Below are 20,179 nucleotides of genomic sequence, written 5' to 3'. Positions count from 1 at the left end.
ACTAAGAAAAAACCTTCCTACTTCAGACTGACTATATTCAAACTGAAGTAAAAAAAGTGAATAATGCAAAAAAAATATAGCTTTAAAGAAGACAGAGGTGTGCTCAGAAATGAAAACTCTTTTTCAGCATTCAGTCCCTTCATACTTTTCCTCAGTTTTATGAGTCTTTATAAGCGAAGTTTGGCTCTAGAGGCTTTGGTCTGAATCAGGTTTTTTGAAAATATAAGAAGAATCCATTACAGCTGCTGTATTCACTTCCTGGCTGGGGGAATAGGTTGATTCTCCCTTTTCCCTGTTATCAGGAGGTCATGTAGGTGTTAATGTCACCAGGAACTTTGCTTCAAGGTCTTTTTGTTCTCCTTCTAGGTTTTAGAACGAGAGACAAAAAGGAGCCTTGCCTGTGTGATCCACCATAGCAGTGGCAATAGTTATCCAACACAAAGTCCCTACTGAAAACTGCCTCAATCGAAGACATTACCATAAAAGGAACCATTTTAGCCCCTCTGCATTGCTGAGAAGTCATTGCACTATTTGCAGGATCCTGCAAGAAGATAATAGCTCATTAAAAACAAGAAAGCTGGAGAACAAGCTTATCTACCAATTCCAAAAGTCATCATGGGGCACTTGAGGTCAGCTTATACCCTTATGTCATGAGTCTCACAGCATTAATCTTTCCATGACACAGACTGAAGCTGCTGGGAAAACCTGCAGGCACCACAGCATCTCCAGCAGCATTTCAAGGCCACTGACACAGCACAGTTTATCAGAGTGTGCAAAAGCACGTTCCATTAATGTTATTCAGCTCCATCTGCATCTGTGCCCCTTATAATGATATACTCACACCACAGCACAGCACAATGGCACTGTCTTCCCAGGAGTTGGGAAAGGTGAGGGATACTATCATCAAGGGAGAAATAGAATTAATAGATAGCTTTTTCCTTGGGAAATGGTTGTGAATGACCTTCCTCCCCAGACATTGTACATCCAGAGCAGAGACAGCCCCTTGCCTGAGTGTCTCTGCCAGCTGCTCTTCCCCTGCAGTGTGTCCAGGGGCCAAGCCACAAGCTCTTCTTTTCCTTTAAGGAAGGGCCAGACTAATTGGGTTTGCCAGAAAGACACACAGAAGTTACACAGCTTTCACTTCAGGGATCCTATGGCCAGTTACAGACAATTTCAACCAGAACTAGAATTATGACATGGCACGAGAATATATCTACAGACTTTTGGGATCATTTTAGAGCCAGAGGCCATAGTGTTTATTGTTGCGTGGAAAGGTAGTGAAGGTACAAACCCTGCTTCCCTTCTCTTCCAAAGAAATTGAAGAATGGATGCCAAGATTTGCTTCTGATGCCTTACACTGATTTCACTCAGAGAGGTGGCTCACCCTCAGTGTATATTCTACCCTGCACATCCAGCTGGCCAAATCAGACTCATCTGCCACTCTCATCTAATGCTCACATAGATCTTCCCAGTAATCCCTTCTGAGGAAGATGGGATACTGGTGCCCCACTTCAGTTCTCACCTCACTTTCCTCAGCCCTTTCAAGATTTGTGTATAAATACCAGCTACTTGCCCACTGCTATACCAATCTTGTTTTCCCATTCAGATCTCTCCATTACATTTTTCATTTCATCTTCCACATTCTACCATACACAGACACTTCTGGTTTGCCTGTCACTTTTAGCACACTTGTGATGCAAAGTCCTGAAATATTCAACTTCCATAGATTCATTTTCTTTCTATTCCCTCTGTCTCAAGACAATAATTCTGGCACCAGAGTACTTCTGCTATGAGATCATTTAGCAAGACCTATGGGACATACCTAGTTTTGATCCCAGTTACGTCAATGGCAAGCTTCACATCACTGAACATGGGATTTTGGTCACCAAAGCATAACATTTCATACTGAACTATTTATATCAGAAAGTCACAAACCCTTTTATATAATTGGTGCTGGGAACCAGCTACATGCCCATTTGTAATAGTACAGCTTCCTATTCCAACAACAGCTAAGACAAAGAATTTTTAACTCTTATCTTGTAATTTACCAGACAAAACCAAGAAGTCTTCAAAACACAGATATTCATCTGTGGATCAAAGCTTGGTAAATACTGCTTTAAAAATATCATCACAGCTGAGTCAGAGATAATAGCCTTTCATGTGGTGTCTCAAGTCATAAAAGATTATTTGAAGAACTATGCCCACAAATATGCACATATATCTAATTAATGCCTACTGAAATTATACTTGGGGAATACAGAGCAGATATTTGAATATTTAATCTTGAATCAAAATTACAATTAATATGTTTAATAAGATTATTTAAAAGAAAATCTTAATGCATTTAATTTCGCAGAACAGTAAAGACAGAAATAAAATACCAAACTGGGTTTTGGTAAGGTCTTTCATTTCACATAGCCGCTGTCTATGTCAGGATAAGATCACAGTGAAGTAAGCCAAACTTTTTCTTGCTCTTTTCATACATAATCCTCACACACCGCAGCTGGTATTTTGCAGGGGCAAAATCCTCAGAAATTATTAATTTTATTAACATTCTGCCATAGACTAGGCATTTGGGTTCAGTAGAATTTTTGTCACTGATGACAGGAAAGAAAAAAAGATCTCAAAACAAATGGGTGGTATTGCTCAGACTAGTCCAGGTTTCAGAAGTACATTTCTTCCACTTTCCTTAGCAGCTCCTCTATGTGGAAGTGGCAGAAGAGAGGAGGCTGACTGAATCTTCCATGGCAATGAATAGAATCAAGGAACTGGTTTGACATTTTGGATTGCAAGAGCTTCTGTTGAGTCTGAGTAGCAAAACAGGCACAGCTGCTGCCCTTCAATATTTCCTCACATTTGCTAGCAGTATTTAAGTAGTGAAATTGAATCAGCATGTTTATTTCATCATTCACACACCTTTTAATTCAAGTTATTCTTGCAATATTTAAGATATGCAATGAACTGATATGACAGAGAATAGAAACCAGGATAAATCCTTCTGTTCATGGAAACAGAGATGATTGGCACAGGCCCCTTACTGAATAGTTTTTACCTCATAGGGAAAAGAGGATCATCTTAAATTTCATGGGGGATTTCCTTCTGAAGATTGAAATATTGCAAGAGCCAATATAAACCTATTTGTTGAGCACAGCTAAAGAACCTTACTCATCTCTGCAGGTACAGAAGCAAGAAAATCCCCACCAAATATTACACTTAGGAGAAGCAAATTAGTTAGTCTGGCAATGTCCCAGTAAGGAATCCCAATGCCTTAGCAAGCTCTGAATAAAACTCTAAATTTTAACAAAAGTGATAAAACCTCCCAAACATGTTTTTAAAAAATCATATATAAGAGAAAACACTAACACTTATATTTAGCATTTTGGAAGTTGTGAGAGGAATCTAATTGTTTTCTTATACTAGTTCTACATCAATGAACTTCAATAGGCATTTTTAAATTAAAGGCAGAGTTGCCATTATCAGCTTTTGTCTAGCTGTAATGATAAATTTTTGAATTAAAAACTCTTCAACACAATGGCATAGGGTCACAAAATACTTTTATAAATAGCAGTAATAGCTTATGTTGTTTCTTTTATGAAGAAAGCCAAGAATAGCAACAACCAAAATATACTATGCATTCACAAAAATTTGTCATTCTACAGAAAAAGCTGCAAGCCAGCAGAATTTCATGGAGAATAAGTATACTTTGGCAAGCCTTGATTTGTAGTTTTCTTCAGCCAAAAAGCATTCACATGTACTTTGCTTCACTTCCCCTGTGAAACTGGGGATGGGGATTCCTCTTACTGTGCATATGGTGGCGATATGAAACTGTGGAATGGATCCTCACAGCAAACATTTCACTTTGTTGAGCTATAAGCACAAAGGTGCCCATGAGATACTGCAGAAACTGTATTAGAAGTATATGCAAAACAAGTATATGCACAGGAAGTGAGAATGGCACCAAATTAATTATTTTAGCGTCTTCCAAACAGAAGTGTTAGTTCAGTGTCAATTACATTAAAAATTATAATACAGAAAAACCTTCAATATGAGTCCTTCATTAGTAGTCATAAAACACTGAATAACTGAGTATAGATTGAGTTCTCAATAGGGAAACCATAACTGTCATATTTTAAAATAGTTTGAGAATCCTCTACAGTCTCCATAAACACCATTAAATTAATTTCTCCCTAACACTGATATCAAAATGCATTTTAAAGATCATTAGAGATCATTAAGGATCATTATGACCTAACTTCTTAAACCTTGAAAACTAAGGCACAGAGAGGGAAGGAATTTGCAAAAGGCAGGCAGCCAGCCAAATTCAGAAAGGAATGGGATCTCCCAAGGCTTAGCCTACTACTTTTGACCATTAAAGAAACATTTTCATTCACATCACATTTTTAGAGGGGGAAAAAAAAGAAAAAAGAAAAAAAATTACCCTTGCTTGCTCATTTCTCCTTCCTGTCTAACGCAAAATGCAAATGCAAGCAGTAGGAAATAAGTGTCCATCTTTGGCTGACCTTTTTTCACTGAGTGTAACCACCAAAATTAAGAGCTCTGCTTCCTCAATAGTTTTAGTCCTAAAAGAGGATGCCATTTTTCAGGGATGACCAGATTACCAATAACTTGCTAAAAGAATTTAAGTGAGGCATTTACAACAAATAAAAGCTCAAATGGTCACTATTAAAATGTCAGAAATCCTTTGGTAAACACCAAAGCTATTGACATTTTAAATGTCAACTATTTTGTATTTCCAACCGTATAGATGAAGTGTCTTCTGCTTATTTCCAGTCTTTTGCAAGTAGTGCTGGATTGTATTCAAAGTGTGGAAGGCTGTGAGTTATGTTTCAAATGTTTCACCTCTCAGAGCTGAGGGATCTACAGCTGAAAGAAGGAAAACTAGCCTTTTTGTGGTCACCAGAAGTAAACCTGCTGTGTTTCAGCAGAAAATATTCAAAAGATCACAGAATCATAGAATGCTTTGGGCTGGAATGGACCTTTGAAGCTCATCTAGCACCAAGCCCCCTGCAATGAGCAGGAATATCTTCAACTAGATCAGTTTGCTCAGAGCCCCATCCAACCTGACTTTGAATTTTTCCAGCTACAACCTGTGGCTAGCAAAGGCTTTTCTCATGAGAATTCTTCTTGTGTTTTATAAATAAAGATAAAGTTTGGATGTTATTGGAACAGTGTCCCAGAACTTGGACGGTGCAAGCCTGGCCAATCAGGCCTGGGGGAAGGCTTCTGACTGACCAATCTGGGTGACTTTTGAAAACTCTATATATATGATGAAATCAAAACAATAAAGGTCATTCCTTCTTGCCACTGAAAACTGGTGCTTTCTTTACTCTGCTAGCTGCTCAACAGCAACAACAACCTCTCTGAAGAGCCTGTAAAGACCCCTTGATGCAAGTCAGCAGGCATTAGTTCTTCTTCCTGGGCACAAGCAGCAATGGTTAATTCCCAAAGAGCTTTCTCTAGGAAGGCAACACAAGTACAGATCTTTTATATTTTTTGATAAATCTCTAAGGAATTTTTATTGAACCTCTTTCAGGCTAACTGTTTCCTATTACAGAGAAACATACAGACAGCTGCAGGATTCTGTGACTATTTTGTGTGTTCCTATAGACAAAATTTGAGTTTTACTTAACTAGCAGGGTCTCGTAAGTAACTTCTGGTTTTCAGTCAAGCAAGGGAACAGTAGGCAAACCTTCATTATTTGCAATAGAATCAGCCATCCCAGTTGCCACCACCCCTGGTCATCATGAAGTTCTGCAGTTTCAAATTAAATACAACACAAATCTTAAATGGAGGCCAAACATGCACAGCCTGACCACATTTGGTACTGGATCTGACAAGGTCTGAAGTGAGTGAAAGGGTAAATTCTCAAGCTTGCAGTGCTGGACTGGCACCAGAGCCAGGAAACACTTTCAGATCTCACTGTCACTGTCCCCTTCTGACCTCCAAATGACTATAAAAGGAGAGCTTTCCAGTAGGCCAGCTTCCATATAGGAACTCCCATTGTAAGAGGACAGATTTTCAAGAGATGATAAACATGATTAGATGCTGGCTCGAAATCTCTGGTTGTCGATCTGCTTGCATAAAATTAAATATCATCTCCCTGTCAAAATACCATTTCCCTGCCAGGTCTGGTTTGTCAGAATGCCTCATGCTGTAAATTTCAGACGTTCTCATTACGCATTTGTAGCTTTGCATAGCACAATGGACCTAAGATTTATTAGGGCTTCTGGTCATAACACACAGAAAGATTCCAAATAAACTCCCTTTCCCCCCTCAAGTGGCTCTTTTACTTCACTCACTGACAATACAACCCCAGGAGAGAGGTAACAGACAAAGGAGAACAAACACAAAAATATTTGCCTTACTCTTTCAAAGCAGTAACCAGTGTCCCACTGTTTTCATAATCTTTGCTATGTCAAAGGCCACTTATGTTTAACTAATTAAAAATAAAGCCAAGAAAGAACAAACCAGCAGGGTAAAAGAAAATGAGAAAAAATAAAATAGATTTGGGAAGTACAAATAAAATAGACTAAATGTGAAAAAGGAAAAGGCTAACATGACTCAACAGTAGAACTCCCAGATGGTCTGAAGAGACATTTTTGGATGTAAACGTATGAATGAAATCACATTAAACAAATACTACCCTTGACATTTTTCACTCATTATTTTACACCTTTTCCTGGAATTTTCCATGGTAGCTACAATTCAGTCTGCAGCCAAAGCATACCAGCATCTGAAAAATATTTAAATTTTTTTAGAAGTAAAATATGCTCCTGGTCAGAGTAACTAATTTCCCAGTTGATTGTTTTTAGTAATTTAATTTCTAAGTAAATATTATTTCTCCATGTCCAAATATGAACTTAAACATTTAAAGAAGTTTGAGAGACTTTTAAAGAACAACCAACTCCTTTGCTGGATCATGATCAGTATTAGAAAATCTATTACTGCCAACAGAAACTATTGATGCCACTTGAGAGAGAGCAGAGAATGCAGGAGATTCATTTATTCCAATAAAATGCTTTCCAGCTGAAATGTTGACAGAGTAGTCAACACAGTAAGTAGTGTCATAGACCAATGCATATAGCCTGCAATGGGAATACACAAAAAAAAAGCTAACACTGCTTGAAATACCACTCTGCAGCAGAAGATGCCAACACTCCTCGTAATTCCAGACATCCCAGCAGTCTGACCCATGGCTAAACCAGCCAGCAACATCTCACAGGCAGTTAGGATTTATTTCTTCCCACTAACCTCTACCATCTTTTATAATCTTTTTGCTGCAAGAGGATTTCTATTTTGTTGTAACCATCTAATTCACAGCTTCTGACCACACTGCAGTTCAGAGGAGTGCTTTCCTCTAAACCAGATTTCTGCACTTTACTGCTTTGAGTTCCACAGACAGGGAAGACTTTAACTCCACTTCCACAGGGAGTTAAAGTATTTGCTTGTTTGGATAGAGAACAAGTGACACCCTTTGGAGGCTTTGCTGTGCCTTCTTGCTATAGCTGCAGTCATAACAAGGATAACCTTATTGAGTGCCTTAGAACAAATGAAAAAGCTGCCCTGCAAGCATCTCCGTCAGTGCCCAGCAGGGAATCCAGGCCACATTCCAGCATTTGTTATTTCTGTAAAGGCAGCTTGCGGGTCATTGTCTCACGCATCCTCCACAGACTGCAGCACTCCAACAATTTCAGGGCTTTTTAACTCTGATGACTTTAGCGATCTGGCTTCAAGGGTGTTTCCAGAAGAATAGCCTCAATGGAAAACTACAGCAGTAGGGACATGCAGGGGTGGGAAATGGCAGCATGTAAGGGGGGTAAGGCACTGCAGTATTTCACCATCTACTTCTCTGAGCTATTGAGACACAACAGGAATTTATGAAAAATTAATCCAAGCCACTAAAAGAAGCTTGTGATTCTTCTGATTAATCTGGTCACTGCGGAAATCACTTTAAAGCACCAAGGATAGCACACTGTAATATAAGCTATTTAATGTAACTCTTTCCCAGCACACAGCTTGTGTTTGAAGCCTTAAGTTTGAATTACTTAATATTTGAAATGAGCCTATCTGGAATTGTTGTGCCATAACAAATGATAGATGAGCTCAACTATTCAAATGTGGTGAAACTTTCAAACCCTGGTATTAGCTAAATAAAGGCCTACAGACAGAAGCCACAAGCTTTGTGCATTGTCAACACACAGAACACATGGGGGCACCCATGTTCAAGCTGACACAAAACGCTCTCCTCAAAGAGCTTCTTTGGTAGCAGAACTTGAGCCTCTCCAACCCTTCTTGAGGGAAACACACATTACTTTGCTTCATTTTGTAATTTTATCACATCTTCAAAGGCTTTATAGTTAAGCAAAGTCACTACAAGGACTTTTTCTATAAAACATAATATTGTCACAATGTCATGCTTAAAACCTTTTAGAGCCAGATTTAAAAGCAATTAAATAGTCAGGAAAATAAGAGCTGAGACCATTAACAGCACCCCCTATACAGTCTTCTTAGGGCAATAAATTAAATAGTTCAAAACAATGTCAAAAAGTCTTATTAGCCAACAACTTCATAGACAACTAGCTATGATTTCAGCAGAGCTCCTTACATTCCAGAAATGGTCGAAGAATGGTTTCAGAAAAGCCACCATGTTGCAATAAATAAAATACCTGATAATTTCATGTTATTGTACTAGTAAAATCATTCAGGCTATCAGAACAGGGCACATAATTGCAAGAAACAAATATTTTTTTTAAAAAGGCATTAAATCCAAGTCACCCTTAAGATTGGTTTCTGTAGTATCAGCTGTAGGTGTTTTATTTGAGTTTTAGGCTTACCTTGATGATGCTTGTTGTAGGAAGTTCCAATTCTGTGAGCTCATAAGATGCTTCTTGAGTAGTCTGAAAATTTTTCTTTGGGCCATTTTGCGAAGTTCTCAGCAGTAAAACTGAAAAAAACCCAAAAAAACAGTTTACATGTCTCATTTTTATGGGTGAACAGCCTATGTAAAAAGATAACAGTCTCAAATACACTATCTCCTAATGGATCATAGGAATTTTAAAAAATACACATGACACACAACTTTTGACTGGAATTATGTAGAAAGTTGGTTCTTGTTCTCACACATAATTTCAAATACAAGGGGGAAAATTATTTCAACCCACTACACAGCCAACATCTTGCTATACCAAGTTTTTAGAATTTACTTGCCCAGGTTCTAATCTCAATGTCTCATCTATTAAAGGTAACATAAGCTATATATGATTTGTTAACTAGAAAGATCTAAAAGGCTTTTTAGAAGTAGAAGTAGAAGTGAGATTTAAAAAAAAAAAAATTCTGTTTCTCTCAAAATAAAAGGCTCTTCTCACTGCAACAGAAAGTAACTGGAGTACTGGCCAGTTCAGTAACAGCTATCAGTAGTTGTAGCTCAAGTCCTATTACATGCCATTGTTTTCCCACCAATTCTCTTTAGTTGCCACAGAAGAATCCTTTGAAGGGCCACAAAGGTGTCCTGATTGAAAATCAAGTCCTTAAATTCTAGTTATTCCTATGAATCTCTATTTAGACAGTATCTGGTTCTTCCCCTCTGACCACCTGTGAAAAGCAATAGTCAGTGAACAAAGGAGAAAAGAGGGCAAAGCATTAAGAGATCCAGGTCCCAGCAGTCAGTGTTGTTTTCCTAAATGTTCCTGTCTAACCAGCTGCCTGAAGTAACTAGAAGTCAATGTCTACCATCCATTTAAATATCTGGAATTAGATTCACAGGTAACATGCCTATAGCAAATGCCATTTGTCAGTGCAAAAGAATACTGAAAGGCAGGAGCAATTGCCTCCACCTTCTCTTTTAATGCCTACAGGCCTGCTTGAGTATCAGCTTTTGAGTATCATTTAAGGTAGAGGGAAGATGAGAAGTAGCCACTTGCTATTGCATATTCATCAGTAACAGTAGCACCATTGTCTAACATTACCTGTTATGTCTATATGAACAAATAGAACTGAGATGGCCTTTGCATTTGCTGGGGAGTTTTGTGCTTAGTCTCAAAATATATTTTGTGATAAAACACGACAGGTGTTCTCAAAGAATGAGCACTGCAAGAAAAATTGAGGTTGTATTTATTCCTACACAAGTACCTTTTAATTTGGTTGTTCTTTAGACAAGGTTTTTAAGAAAGTCTGCAGCCAGCAGAGCCACAGCTACATGCAAGCTGTCAGAGTGATTAAAGCTCAGTGCTCCAAGAGCACCATTTAACACCTACACATGGATAATCCTTTTTACAGTGTCACAAGGATATTTGTACTGACTTGCTCAAGTGAGCTACACCCAAACTCAAACATTGCTTTCTGACACTGACAACTTGTTGTCCTCTTCTGAAACTATGGAACAATTTTACTTTCACAAATCACTGTAGGAAATACTTTGTCAATGCAATAAGCAGCAGAAACAAGGTGAGTGCTCTGGGCATGGCCTGTAGCCTGAATGCACCACATTCAGGAGTCCATAGCTTACCATTTTTATTAATCTTGAGATTAGCTTTCTGATTGCTGGAAAATTTCATAAAGTGTAGTTGTGTTGGATTCTTCTAGAATTTACATTCAGTTGATGAGATTTACTGTGTCGAAGTGTTTAAAATAGAGATTAAAGTCCCTTTAACTCAGCATGAATAGAGAATACGACATCGTAAGAGGAAGTAATACCAAGTTATAACTGATATATTCTCCAGTTTCTCCTTTTCTTGCAGGCTGTACAGCACAGTAAAAAGCTTGAGTCTTCTACCACTGAAGGAGATCCCTCCCTGTGCTTTTCATCTGGTCTGATTCAGCTGAGGGAATTCAGCTACATTTTCTTTTAATCACATGCACAAGGGACAAACAAGACTGTTTATACAGTTTACTCACTGTTGGAAAAACAATTGATGCTTGTTTGTTGTTGCAGTGTTTTTAAGACAAACTAGAAGTTGAGTATTTAACCAGAAGTTGCCGCCTTTTATTTCCTTAGTGTTGCACATGGTCTAACAAGGGAGCAGATTATGCAATAACTGTTTGGAAGTTAGTCAAGCCAAGGACTGCTGGTTACTACATTATCAAATGATAGGGCCTGCTGTAGGAAATTAAACCTGCAATTTTCTGTTCCACGTTTGTTTCCTTCCAGACTTGCTGTTAAATCATCTTTAACTCAGCAGATATTTCTTGTGATCCTGCCTGCTCAACAAGTCACAAAAAAGTCAGCTAGATAACTGACAGCACATCTCTAAGCAGCAGCTGTCAGCTGAAGGCACTGTTAGTAGTATCCAGAGGGCTACCTGGAGGCTGCACTGTGAGCCTTGGTATCCCAGAAAGAGTCCAAACATACAATATGGAGAAGGTGCTGGAGGTCTAACAAGGGATAGTGTGGAGTAAAGTTACTTCATTCCACTCATGAATGGCCAGTACTGTACTGGAGCCAGAGACTTTTTTTGCTAAGAGTAGAAATGAGAAAACTCAGCTTTTCCCTGAGTGTGTGCATGGCTCATCAGGCAATAATGGGGGCAATTTTTATTTCACATTCCTGGTACAGCAACAAACTTAATATATTTTAACTGTTCTTTGAAAAGAATGTTATTTGAACACAGGACTATGGGACCTGCTGACTGAAATATAATATGGGTTTATATACCGTTACTGTCTGCTTTATTTTAAACTGAATATCAAATGTTCTTTTTAAAACCAAACATTTAACTGAAAAATTGGCCCAGACTAGGATGATTACATCTGAGACTTGTTTCCTGAGGAGTTCAACAACTTCTGTGAACTGTCTCTGAGAAATGTACAGATGTCACAGACCAGGTATCCAAATGCAGCAGGTTTGCAGCTGGAGTCTCTCTGTAAGTGTTTGACAGGGGTTTCTTTGATGATGCCAGTATACAAAATGACTTGGTCATCTGGGGTTGAAGAATGTCTAATTCTTTAGTTACAAAGGTGAGATCAATTTCCTGCCTAATTTTGGTACCTCAAAGCGAAAGAAATGTCAGCATCAACAGAAGGTCAACCTTGCTAAAATATGTGAACTTTTTCCTCTGTGCCTTTTATCTGTAGGAATATCGACGTCTCTTTTTTTTTTTTTTAAAGTTGCCTTCTCCTCTTCTTAGAAGATTTGCCACTGTGTGCCCAATTTAAAGACATTATTGAGTTTCCCTAAAAATACTGACAGGCAAGTTGCAGTACCCTGGATTTGATTGTGGGCATATGGTTAGTAATGACATTCTAATTAGATTTTCATACTTAAGCCTGGTGTGAGGAGGGTCAGTCTCTTAATCGTGTTAGACTTTGAAGAGATTATGAGTGACTTTTTCCTCCTTACAGACTCTGCACTAAAAGCTGCCTCTCTTTAACTAGATTGCAACACAAAATATAACTTGATAAAACATTATCACATTGCTGTATTAGCTATAAAATCACACAGGCAAATTTAGTCATTTCATCACCCCACGGCACTGAATTGCTATATGAAAAAGACACCCCACACATAGTCCTGCTGGAATAGTCAGCATAATCACAGATGTCCAATTAAGCAACTACTGTGAAGTCTAACAGGATTTGTTCTCTTTGCAGACTTCACTGACAGAGGTGAATTAACACAGAAATAAGACTGCCTCTAACTTCAGTCTCCCAATAAGTTTTCTGTAATTTGTTCCTTCTGTGTAGCTAAGAAATAATAGTAAAGAGCATCTCTGTCACTTCCACTGTCATTTTTGTTCTAACGCTGTGTAAAATTGGTTTTTCAGGAGAACAAACACCAGTCTTGGTATTAGAGGAAAGATAAAGGGGAGGGGAAAATGTGGGAATATAAATGCAATGCCTTAGAGGGCACATGGTCTAAAACTTATGACTTGGTATTCTCATATCACATACCCATCCTTCCTTCACTTCCTCTCCAGAAGTACTCATCTTTACAGACACATTTCAAGCTGTCTGACGCATTATTCAACAGCAATAAAATGTATTTATGCACATTAAAAGCTAGTATGATCAGAGTCTGTTCTTGGAATTAATCTCCCTGATTTTACACATAAGTTTATACCCATAGGAGTCAAGATGCCTTCAGAGTGAAAAATCTCGTAACTGTTACTGAAACAATAAGCTCTTTTCTCCAAAGCCACCATTCTTGGCTGCCATAGTACCCAAGGTACACCTATACAGGAGGTCAGAAGGAATTTTGTGCATGAAACAGCAGAAGATGCAAACATCAGAATTGGAATTAGCCACCTAAGGATGTACTGGCTTCCAAGGCAATGTTATGCACACTCAGAGTGCATTCTGAGGATGTATGGCCTGACTGAGATATAATACTTCTGTTTTGTCCAGTGATGTGGGGTTTATGCCAGTTTCCTTAATTACTGACCAAACAGCTGGCAGAAAGAAAAAAGTAGATGAAGAGTGGGTTCTGCCTCCAAACACAAGAAGTAAATCAGGCTTATTTGAAGGAGTTGATCTTAAAATCTGAGAACAAATTTAAAAAACCAGCATTGTAGAAATTGTCCGCTGCTCTGGTACTAATATAGTTGCTGAGCTTTGCTCACAGCAAAATTTTAGACAGCTTTAACTTTAGTGTGTGAAAAACTGGGCATGAGAGTTAAACTGAATCACTTGAGACAGGAGTAAAGCCAATCTCTCTCTGTTTCTGCTTTTTATTTTTATTTTCAGTATGTTCATTTTAGTTCACAGGCCTGGATGACCACTTCAGTAGGCTCTTGTGAGAAATATCTCCATAAATGCAAGCAAGTTGTTGAAAATGGTAATGAGTAGAGCCCAACTAAACACACTGTTATGAAAAACAGAGCTGAAACCACTCTGACAAGACAAGGGTTGTTCTAGTTTGAAGTCCATAAACAATAAGCAGGGCCACACTTCACCCCAGCCCAGCTGGCCTCTGAGGAAGCTGATTGTACTTGTCCTTGAAAGAGAAAAGAGCAGATAAGCCACAAAGAGTTATATTGTGGGGACAGCTTGTGTGGATCCTGGTGAAGGACATGAAAGGAGCCAAATAAAAATACATTCAGTCCTGATTGTAGCCAGCTTATTTTGATGGGAACTATTTACATACTCCACTTAGATCTTTAATGTTCCTTTAGCGAATTTCTTTTTCTTTTTTTAAGCTTCAGCAATTGATTCCTTAATAAACAGTTTGGGTTTGGTTGTTTTGGTTTTTTTCATCTAATAGCAAATCAAAATATTTAATCATGACTGTAAATTTACAAGCAGGATCAAATTAATTGCTACACTTAGGAAACAGTTTCAGACATATAACAGGAAAATCCTGTATATTTGGATATGTAGAGGAGGCAAGTTTGACAAATGCTGCATTCCTATGACTTGCTACCTTGTTACCGGTAAAAAGTCTTGAATTCAGAATTTATGTCTCTCAGATTTAAACTGTAATTCTTATAATCTTTGTTGGTTGCAGAATGAAAGTGGATCTTCTGTATAAGAAACTGCCTGACCCAACCAGAACTGAGTTCTCACAAACCAATTACGAGAAAGTGAGGAGCAATAACAGACAGCAGTTCATGAGCTTCTTGACTTTGGTTTCTTTGGTTTTTTCCCATTTCTACAAACTATTTTATATTCACATGCTCTGCTGCCTACTGGCTTTTCCGCTTGTTTACACAGAGTGCAGAGGACTAAGTTGTCAGAGAGGAACCACACATCTCTAGTACTGACAACATCAAATACCTCATAAGCATGTGTGATGTAACTCACAGTCTGTACAGCATGGACACTCCTGTATGAGGTCACATGGAAATCAGCATTTGTTGAGGAAGACTCACCTCAGCTGTTATGCTTCAGTTTCCTGAAGAGAAGACTTTTTCAATGGTATCACTTTTGAAACCCAAATGTCTGGGTTGTGTTAACTTAGATTCACAGCCCTGGCCTCCAGCAGAAGTACCAAGGACAGGCCAATCCCATCTCACAAAATGTGAAGCTGGTGTTTCACTTGAATCCTCCCCCAAAGAGTGAGTTTGATCCATTCCCTCCACTATGACAGCTGTGGCTCAGATCCCTCCAATACTTTGCTGTGTTTGAACCATGGACACTTCCTTATGTCTGGAAGTGTATGGACCATATTTTGTCCTCCTGGCAGTAGTATTTCACTGGCAAGAGAAGAAGCTACATTAAAAGGACATGCCCCAGCTTGGAGCTGGCAGGGGGAAAGAACATCAGGCCTGCCAGGAGTAAGCAGTGTCTGCCCAGCTGGCAGGCATCTTCCCTGGCTGGAGGAAGAGATGTACCCATAATGATGCTGCTCCCAACAGCAAGAGGTCTGTCACATTATTTCAAGAGTGGAGAGAGAATTTTGGACAGATATTGCTAACTGCAGACTCCATTTTAATCAACTGTCCACTGGCAGGGTGTGCTCTGTTCAGAGAGCTTGGAATACAGACTGTGACTCAGATGGGGAATTTTCTTCCAAAACCCACCACCTGCTGTGGGTCTGACTATGCTGTCTGATATGGGAAATCCAGAGCAGTGGGGAAGCACTGCCCAGGGCAAAGCAGCACTTTGTGTTGGCAGCATCTGCCTACAGATGCCCTATTTGACCCGGGCCAGCAACTGTGCGGAGGGATAATTACTCCAGAATGGAATGAGAACTTTCGACCTCCCAAGCACAGCATGAGGCAGTTTTTCCCTTCCCAGGGGAACTACTCAAGAAGCAAACATTGTTATGGATGACGCAGATAAGAAAATGCGAAACTGGGACAGGGGAGGGGTAGGTATTGTTGAAGTGGAAATCTTTTAATTTAGCACTTTCCGTTGGCTATCAGTGCATCTAGAAGGCAGGGAATCTCCGGAGATGAGCAGCGGGAAGGATCCCGGCTGGACAACACTGCCGGCAAGGCGGGAGCGACACAGGAGGGGCGCGGCGCCCCCTGGTGGGCCCGGCGGGCACGGCCGCGAACAGCGGCAAAGCAGCTTCGCATGTCCCCTCGGACTGAGAGCTCTGCGCAGAGCCCTCTCTGTGAAAGAGACAGCAAAGTGAGCTCTGCGCTTCCAGAGGAATAGTTTTTAGTAACTCACTAATTATTAAAAGTGCGCCGTTGATGTTTTAAATGTTATTCTCTATACCCACATGTTAAGCGTTTAATTCAACTCTGTCATACTGTATTTTAGTTGCTATGTACTCATCTCCTCACCAAAAAGGGTCTTAGCATAGGGACAAGAATGGAAGATGACCATTCAGGTACACTCACAGATGACTCAGATAGAAATTACTTTTTTTTCACTGATCTTTTCTTACACAAACTTTGTTTTCAGTGCTGTGAACAAGCAAGTCTCAGAGGAACTTATTAAGAACCTTCTGGATGTACTGAGGGCTTACATAATTGGAACCTATAAAATCCTTAGGGTCCACACAGTGCTGAATTAGGGTGGGGGCTTTTAATCCCCATGGCACATAATCACCTCTGAAAACATAATCCACTGTATCTGTAAAGAGGTTCACTTGGTTGCTTTGATGTTAAAAACACAATAAAGCCACTAACAGGTTACTTGGGTCAGGTCACAGATGGCCCTGAAATCCTTTTATGAGGTGGAGTCATCCTCCAATTACACAGGATTTCATAAGGAGAAAGTGTATGTATTTCTCAGAGTGCTTGAGGTTCTCAGCCTCACATTTGGCAAAAGTGAGGAACAAACATTTTCATAAACTTTTTGTATTACTCCTATAAAAGAATGTTTGCAAATAGGTGTTAACTATCAAAATTGCTGTACACTTGCACTCCATTATTCAGTGCCCTGAAGATGTAAAAATAATCTCTATAAATAGCACATTATTTGCAAATATGAAAGCTTTATTCTTTCCACTGGTTTGAAAGCGTGAGTGACTTTAATTTTGGCTTTCGAAACCGAAAAAGCAAATACTGTTAAAATAAAAAAATACCAAATAGAGAGAGCACATCCCAGAGGTATTTCCTGGCTGTTGTCTTGAAGGGATCTTGGCATAGATTAATACCATCCTGTTTCCATGAGGTATGCCCCTTACAGAGAGAACAACCAGCCTTTAACTATAAAATTCTTATGAACAGCCTTTTTTTTTATTAAGTTATTCAAGATTAAAGCCTGGAATATTTCTCATATTTGTCTCTCTTAGACACATTGTCATACTGTGATCAGTGAAACACTCGGGCATACCACCACAACAGGGATCACAGAACTAGCACACCACCTAGCAAGAGCACATGGGACAGAAATGTGTCAATCCCCACCTTTCTTCCAGTACCACTAATGCATCCCAGGGAGGTTAGTTCTCACCTGTCCATGGCATGGGATTACCACTTTCCCAGACAGCCAGAAATCTTGAGAGGGTATGAGCCTGTGTGTGTTTAATAGTCTGCAGATGCAGAGTTTTACGTGGCTGGTGGCTCTGGCAGTGCTGTACTCCCTCAGACACACACCCAGCTGCTCTGAAGTGTAAGCTGGCAGCTCCCCTGGGCAGGACTGGTGCCATCTGGGTGAACACCAACACACAGCCCCAGCCCCTTGGCCCTCACCTGGTGGGTCCAGCGGTGCTGATGTCAGACCAGGGCAGGGCAGAGGCTCCTGCACAATCCACCCTCACACACAGAACAGAGAGCAGGTTCAAAGTGTATGCAACATTTTATTGAAAAAATACGAATGTTCTGTACATAAAGTACAACTGAATGGGCTTGATAAAATCTCCAGAGACTTATCGGTTAATATAGGTCTTCTTTTTTTCTTTTCCCTCTAAGGGCATAAAGCACAGAATGAAGCAGCAGGTCCCCTGTACTTGTGCAAGTGCAATCCCATCGCTGTGCGTGCAGCATAGCACCTGGCTCTACACGGGACTCCAACATGCTCAAGGTACTTTGATGGATGGTCTGCAAGAAATTTAAAGCATGGAAGAACTGCCCAGGACTGGTCCTTCAATCCACTGGTGATTCAGAATTTATTGTGAGATCTCTGTTCTCCTAAACAGCCTGCATCTGCATATCCAATATTTCTGACAAATAAATACAAAAATAAATAGGGATCTGGCCTCACAGAACCTGAAGTCTCAGAAGCAACAAAACTCATAGCAAGCTACATACATAATTTCAACTATATCAACATAATTTATTTAAATCTCTATCAATAAATGTATTAAAAGTATAAATTCTTACCCAATACTGAGAGTTCTGGAAATAAACCCAGAAAAGGAAAGCTTTTTCAGTCCTCTCTTACAATTTAGTGTGCTCTTAGAAAATGCTTTATAGCTGAACTTCAGCAGAAACTAGCTGCTATATAATGCACTTCTATCCCCCAAACCTAATATAAAAAGCTTTTTAAATCTTTTTACAGTAACTGGCTTTCATGTCCTAACTTTACATACAGTTACTAAAAATACTGCACGTAGCAGTGCTGACTAAAAATAGGTTTAGTGTTAAAACTACATGCACAAATGCTGGGGTACCAAAGCAGAAACTGAATAATGTGGCAGCTTCACAATTAATTTCTGTTGCTAATTGGATGGTGTAACAAATACTGCAATCCCAAAAGATATGTATGTTGCAAATGGAAAAACAATGAACAGGACTGGATGAGCAGAAAGGCAAAAAACCTTTTTTCTTCCCTGTTTAAAACTGGAATGTCCGTTATGGCCAAGAAGGTAACTAAAGACCAGGGTTAGAAGCTTCTAAATCAGGAGTAAATGGTGATGACTTCTCGGCCGCCGCCTCTGACAAGTAATACCCTCTCCAGACCCTCAGTCAAGACTTCGAGAAACTCCATGTCTGTTTCAGTAAAGTCAAGGACAGAAAGTATCAAACCCAAAATGCACAGGGATTAGACCAGGCGAGTTTACAGCCCTCACCTCTGGCCTGACTTAGGGGCAGAGTGCAAGTATCCCTGTAAGTACCAAAATACTGTGAGTTTGTGGCACATTTTCCTTTAAGCAAGTACTACCTTACAGCCACAAGCCAGTACCCTCCACTCAGGGGATACTTTGTCACATATTACAGTTCAACAGCAAAATGAATTCAAGGGAACAGATTAAAGAAAAACCTTCAGTGTGGCCCAGGCTTTGCCTGAAAGGATACAGTTTTCATCTCCATCAGTATTCTTTGGAGGACCAGGCATGTTGAGGAGCACAAGTCTGGCATCATGGGATCTATTTACAATGACTTCATTTAGCTTCACTGCTGTGTGCATCCTTCGGACATTAGAGTGGTTCCTGTAGAAGAAGCACATTCAGATTCACTGTTAGAAACATGCCTCTGAACACTAAAAAGGTCCTTAAAAGCATACTCAAATCTCCTAAATACCCTCTTAAATGTCACCTCAACACACAGTGATTTTTTTCAAAGTTCATGATGAAGAGACAAAAGAGATTTCACAGAGTTACTCAGGTACGCCTAGTCCACTGGTTTTAAGATCTCTGGAGTCAAGTCTCCAGTTTGGAAAGTTACACTGCTCTTCAAAAAGTGTGTTTTATAAAGATGATTCAGTGTTGCATAAGCAATTAAAACACAATTGCATGAGGGGATGTGCTCTTTGACTTGTGCCTGCAGGGCCTTCCCTCATGCCCACAGCAGCACAAGCCTTGTGCCTTTCCAGCCTCCGCACCACAGAACTCTCCCAAAGAGATGGAAACCGAGCAGGACACTGGCACCATCATCCTCAGCCCTCACTTCCCAGGAGCACACTGCCCTCTTTGTGTTGGACAGCAGTTGGCATCTCCAGAGAAAGCCTGCTTTGCAATCACATATGGGGAAATACGGACTGGCGGCCTACAACAGGCTGGGGGAATGGGGCTTTTCTAGAGTGTGATAAGGATGTTAACCTCTCCTTCAGAACACTAACCAACCTCTCTGCCTGGCTATTTACAAGAAACACTTTCACCCAGGTGTCTTTAAAATCTCAATCGCACTTTCAAACTTAAGTAGCCACTTGGCTCAAAATTTATGGGAGAAAAGGGAATAGGGACAGCATAATCTCATAAGCCTCTGCTCCTTAAGAATCCAGGCTAAGAGAGGTAAAAGCATGAATTATTTGGAATATATTAACACAAAATGACATCGATTCATGCAGGAACAAAACTCAAAAGTAACCTCTGGGGATTGCAAGCCAGGGAATGTTTCCTTCTTACAGGAAACCAATCACTATTTTGGTAACATAAAAGGAAATACAG

General features: G+C 39.7%; 1 protein-coding gene across 4 annotated transcripts in view; it reads right to left on the bottom strand.

Annotated features, from left to right (window-relative positions):
- Positions 1–17,630: 17,630 nt before the first annotated feature.
- Positions 17,631–20,179, bottom strand: part of SLC12A4 (solute carrier family 12 member 4) — a 45,139-nt gene continuing 42,590 nt past the window's right edge. For all 4 annotated transcript variants that reach the window (XM_085071833.1, XM_085071834.1, XM_085071836.1 and 1 more), the window contains 2 exons: positions 19,089–19,222; positions 17,631–18,782 (listed from right to left, as the gene is read on the bottom strand). In XM_085071833.1, the coding sequence (XP_084927959.1) occupies positions 18,691–18,782; positions 19,089–19,222 (226 nt within the window). In that variant the 3' untranslated portion in view covers positions 17,631–18,690. The remainder of the gene's footprint in view (positions 18,783–19,088; positions 19,223–20,179) is intronic.

This window comes from Lichenostomus cassidix, chromosome 11 (assembly GCF_008360975.1).
Source record: "Lichenostomus cassidix isolate B80296 chromosome 11, HeHo_3.0, whole genome shotgun sequence".
NCBI classification, from domain to species: domain Eukaryota; kingdom Metazoa; phylum Chordata; class Aves; order Passeriformes; family Meliphagidae; genus Lichenostomus; species Lichenostomus cassidix.
The sequence above is the reverse complement of the archived record's forward strand: the minus strand, read 5'-3'. Positions and strand labels throughout refer to the sequence as shown.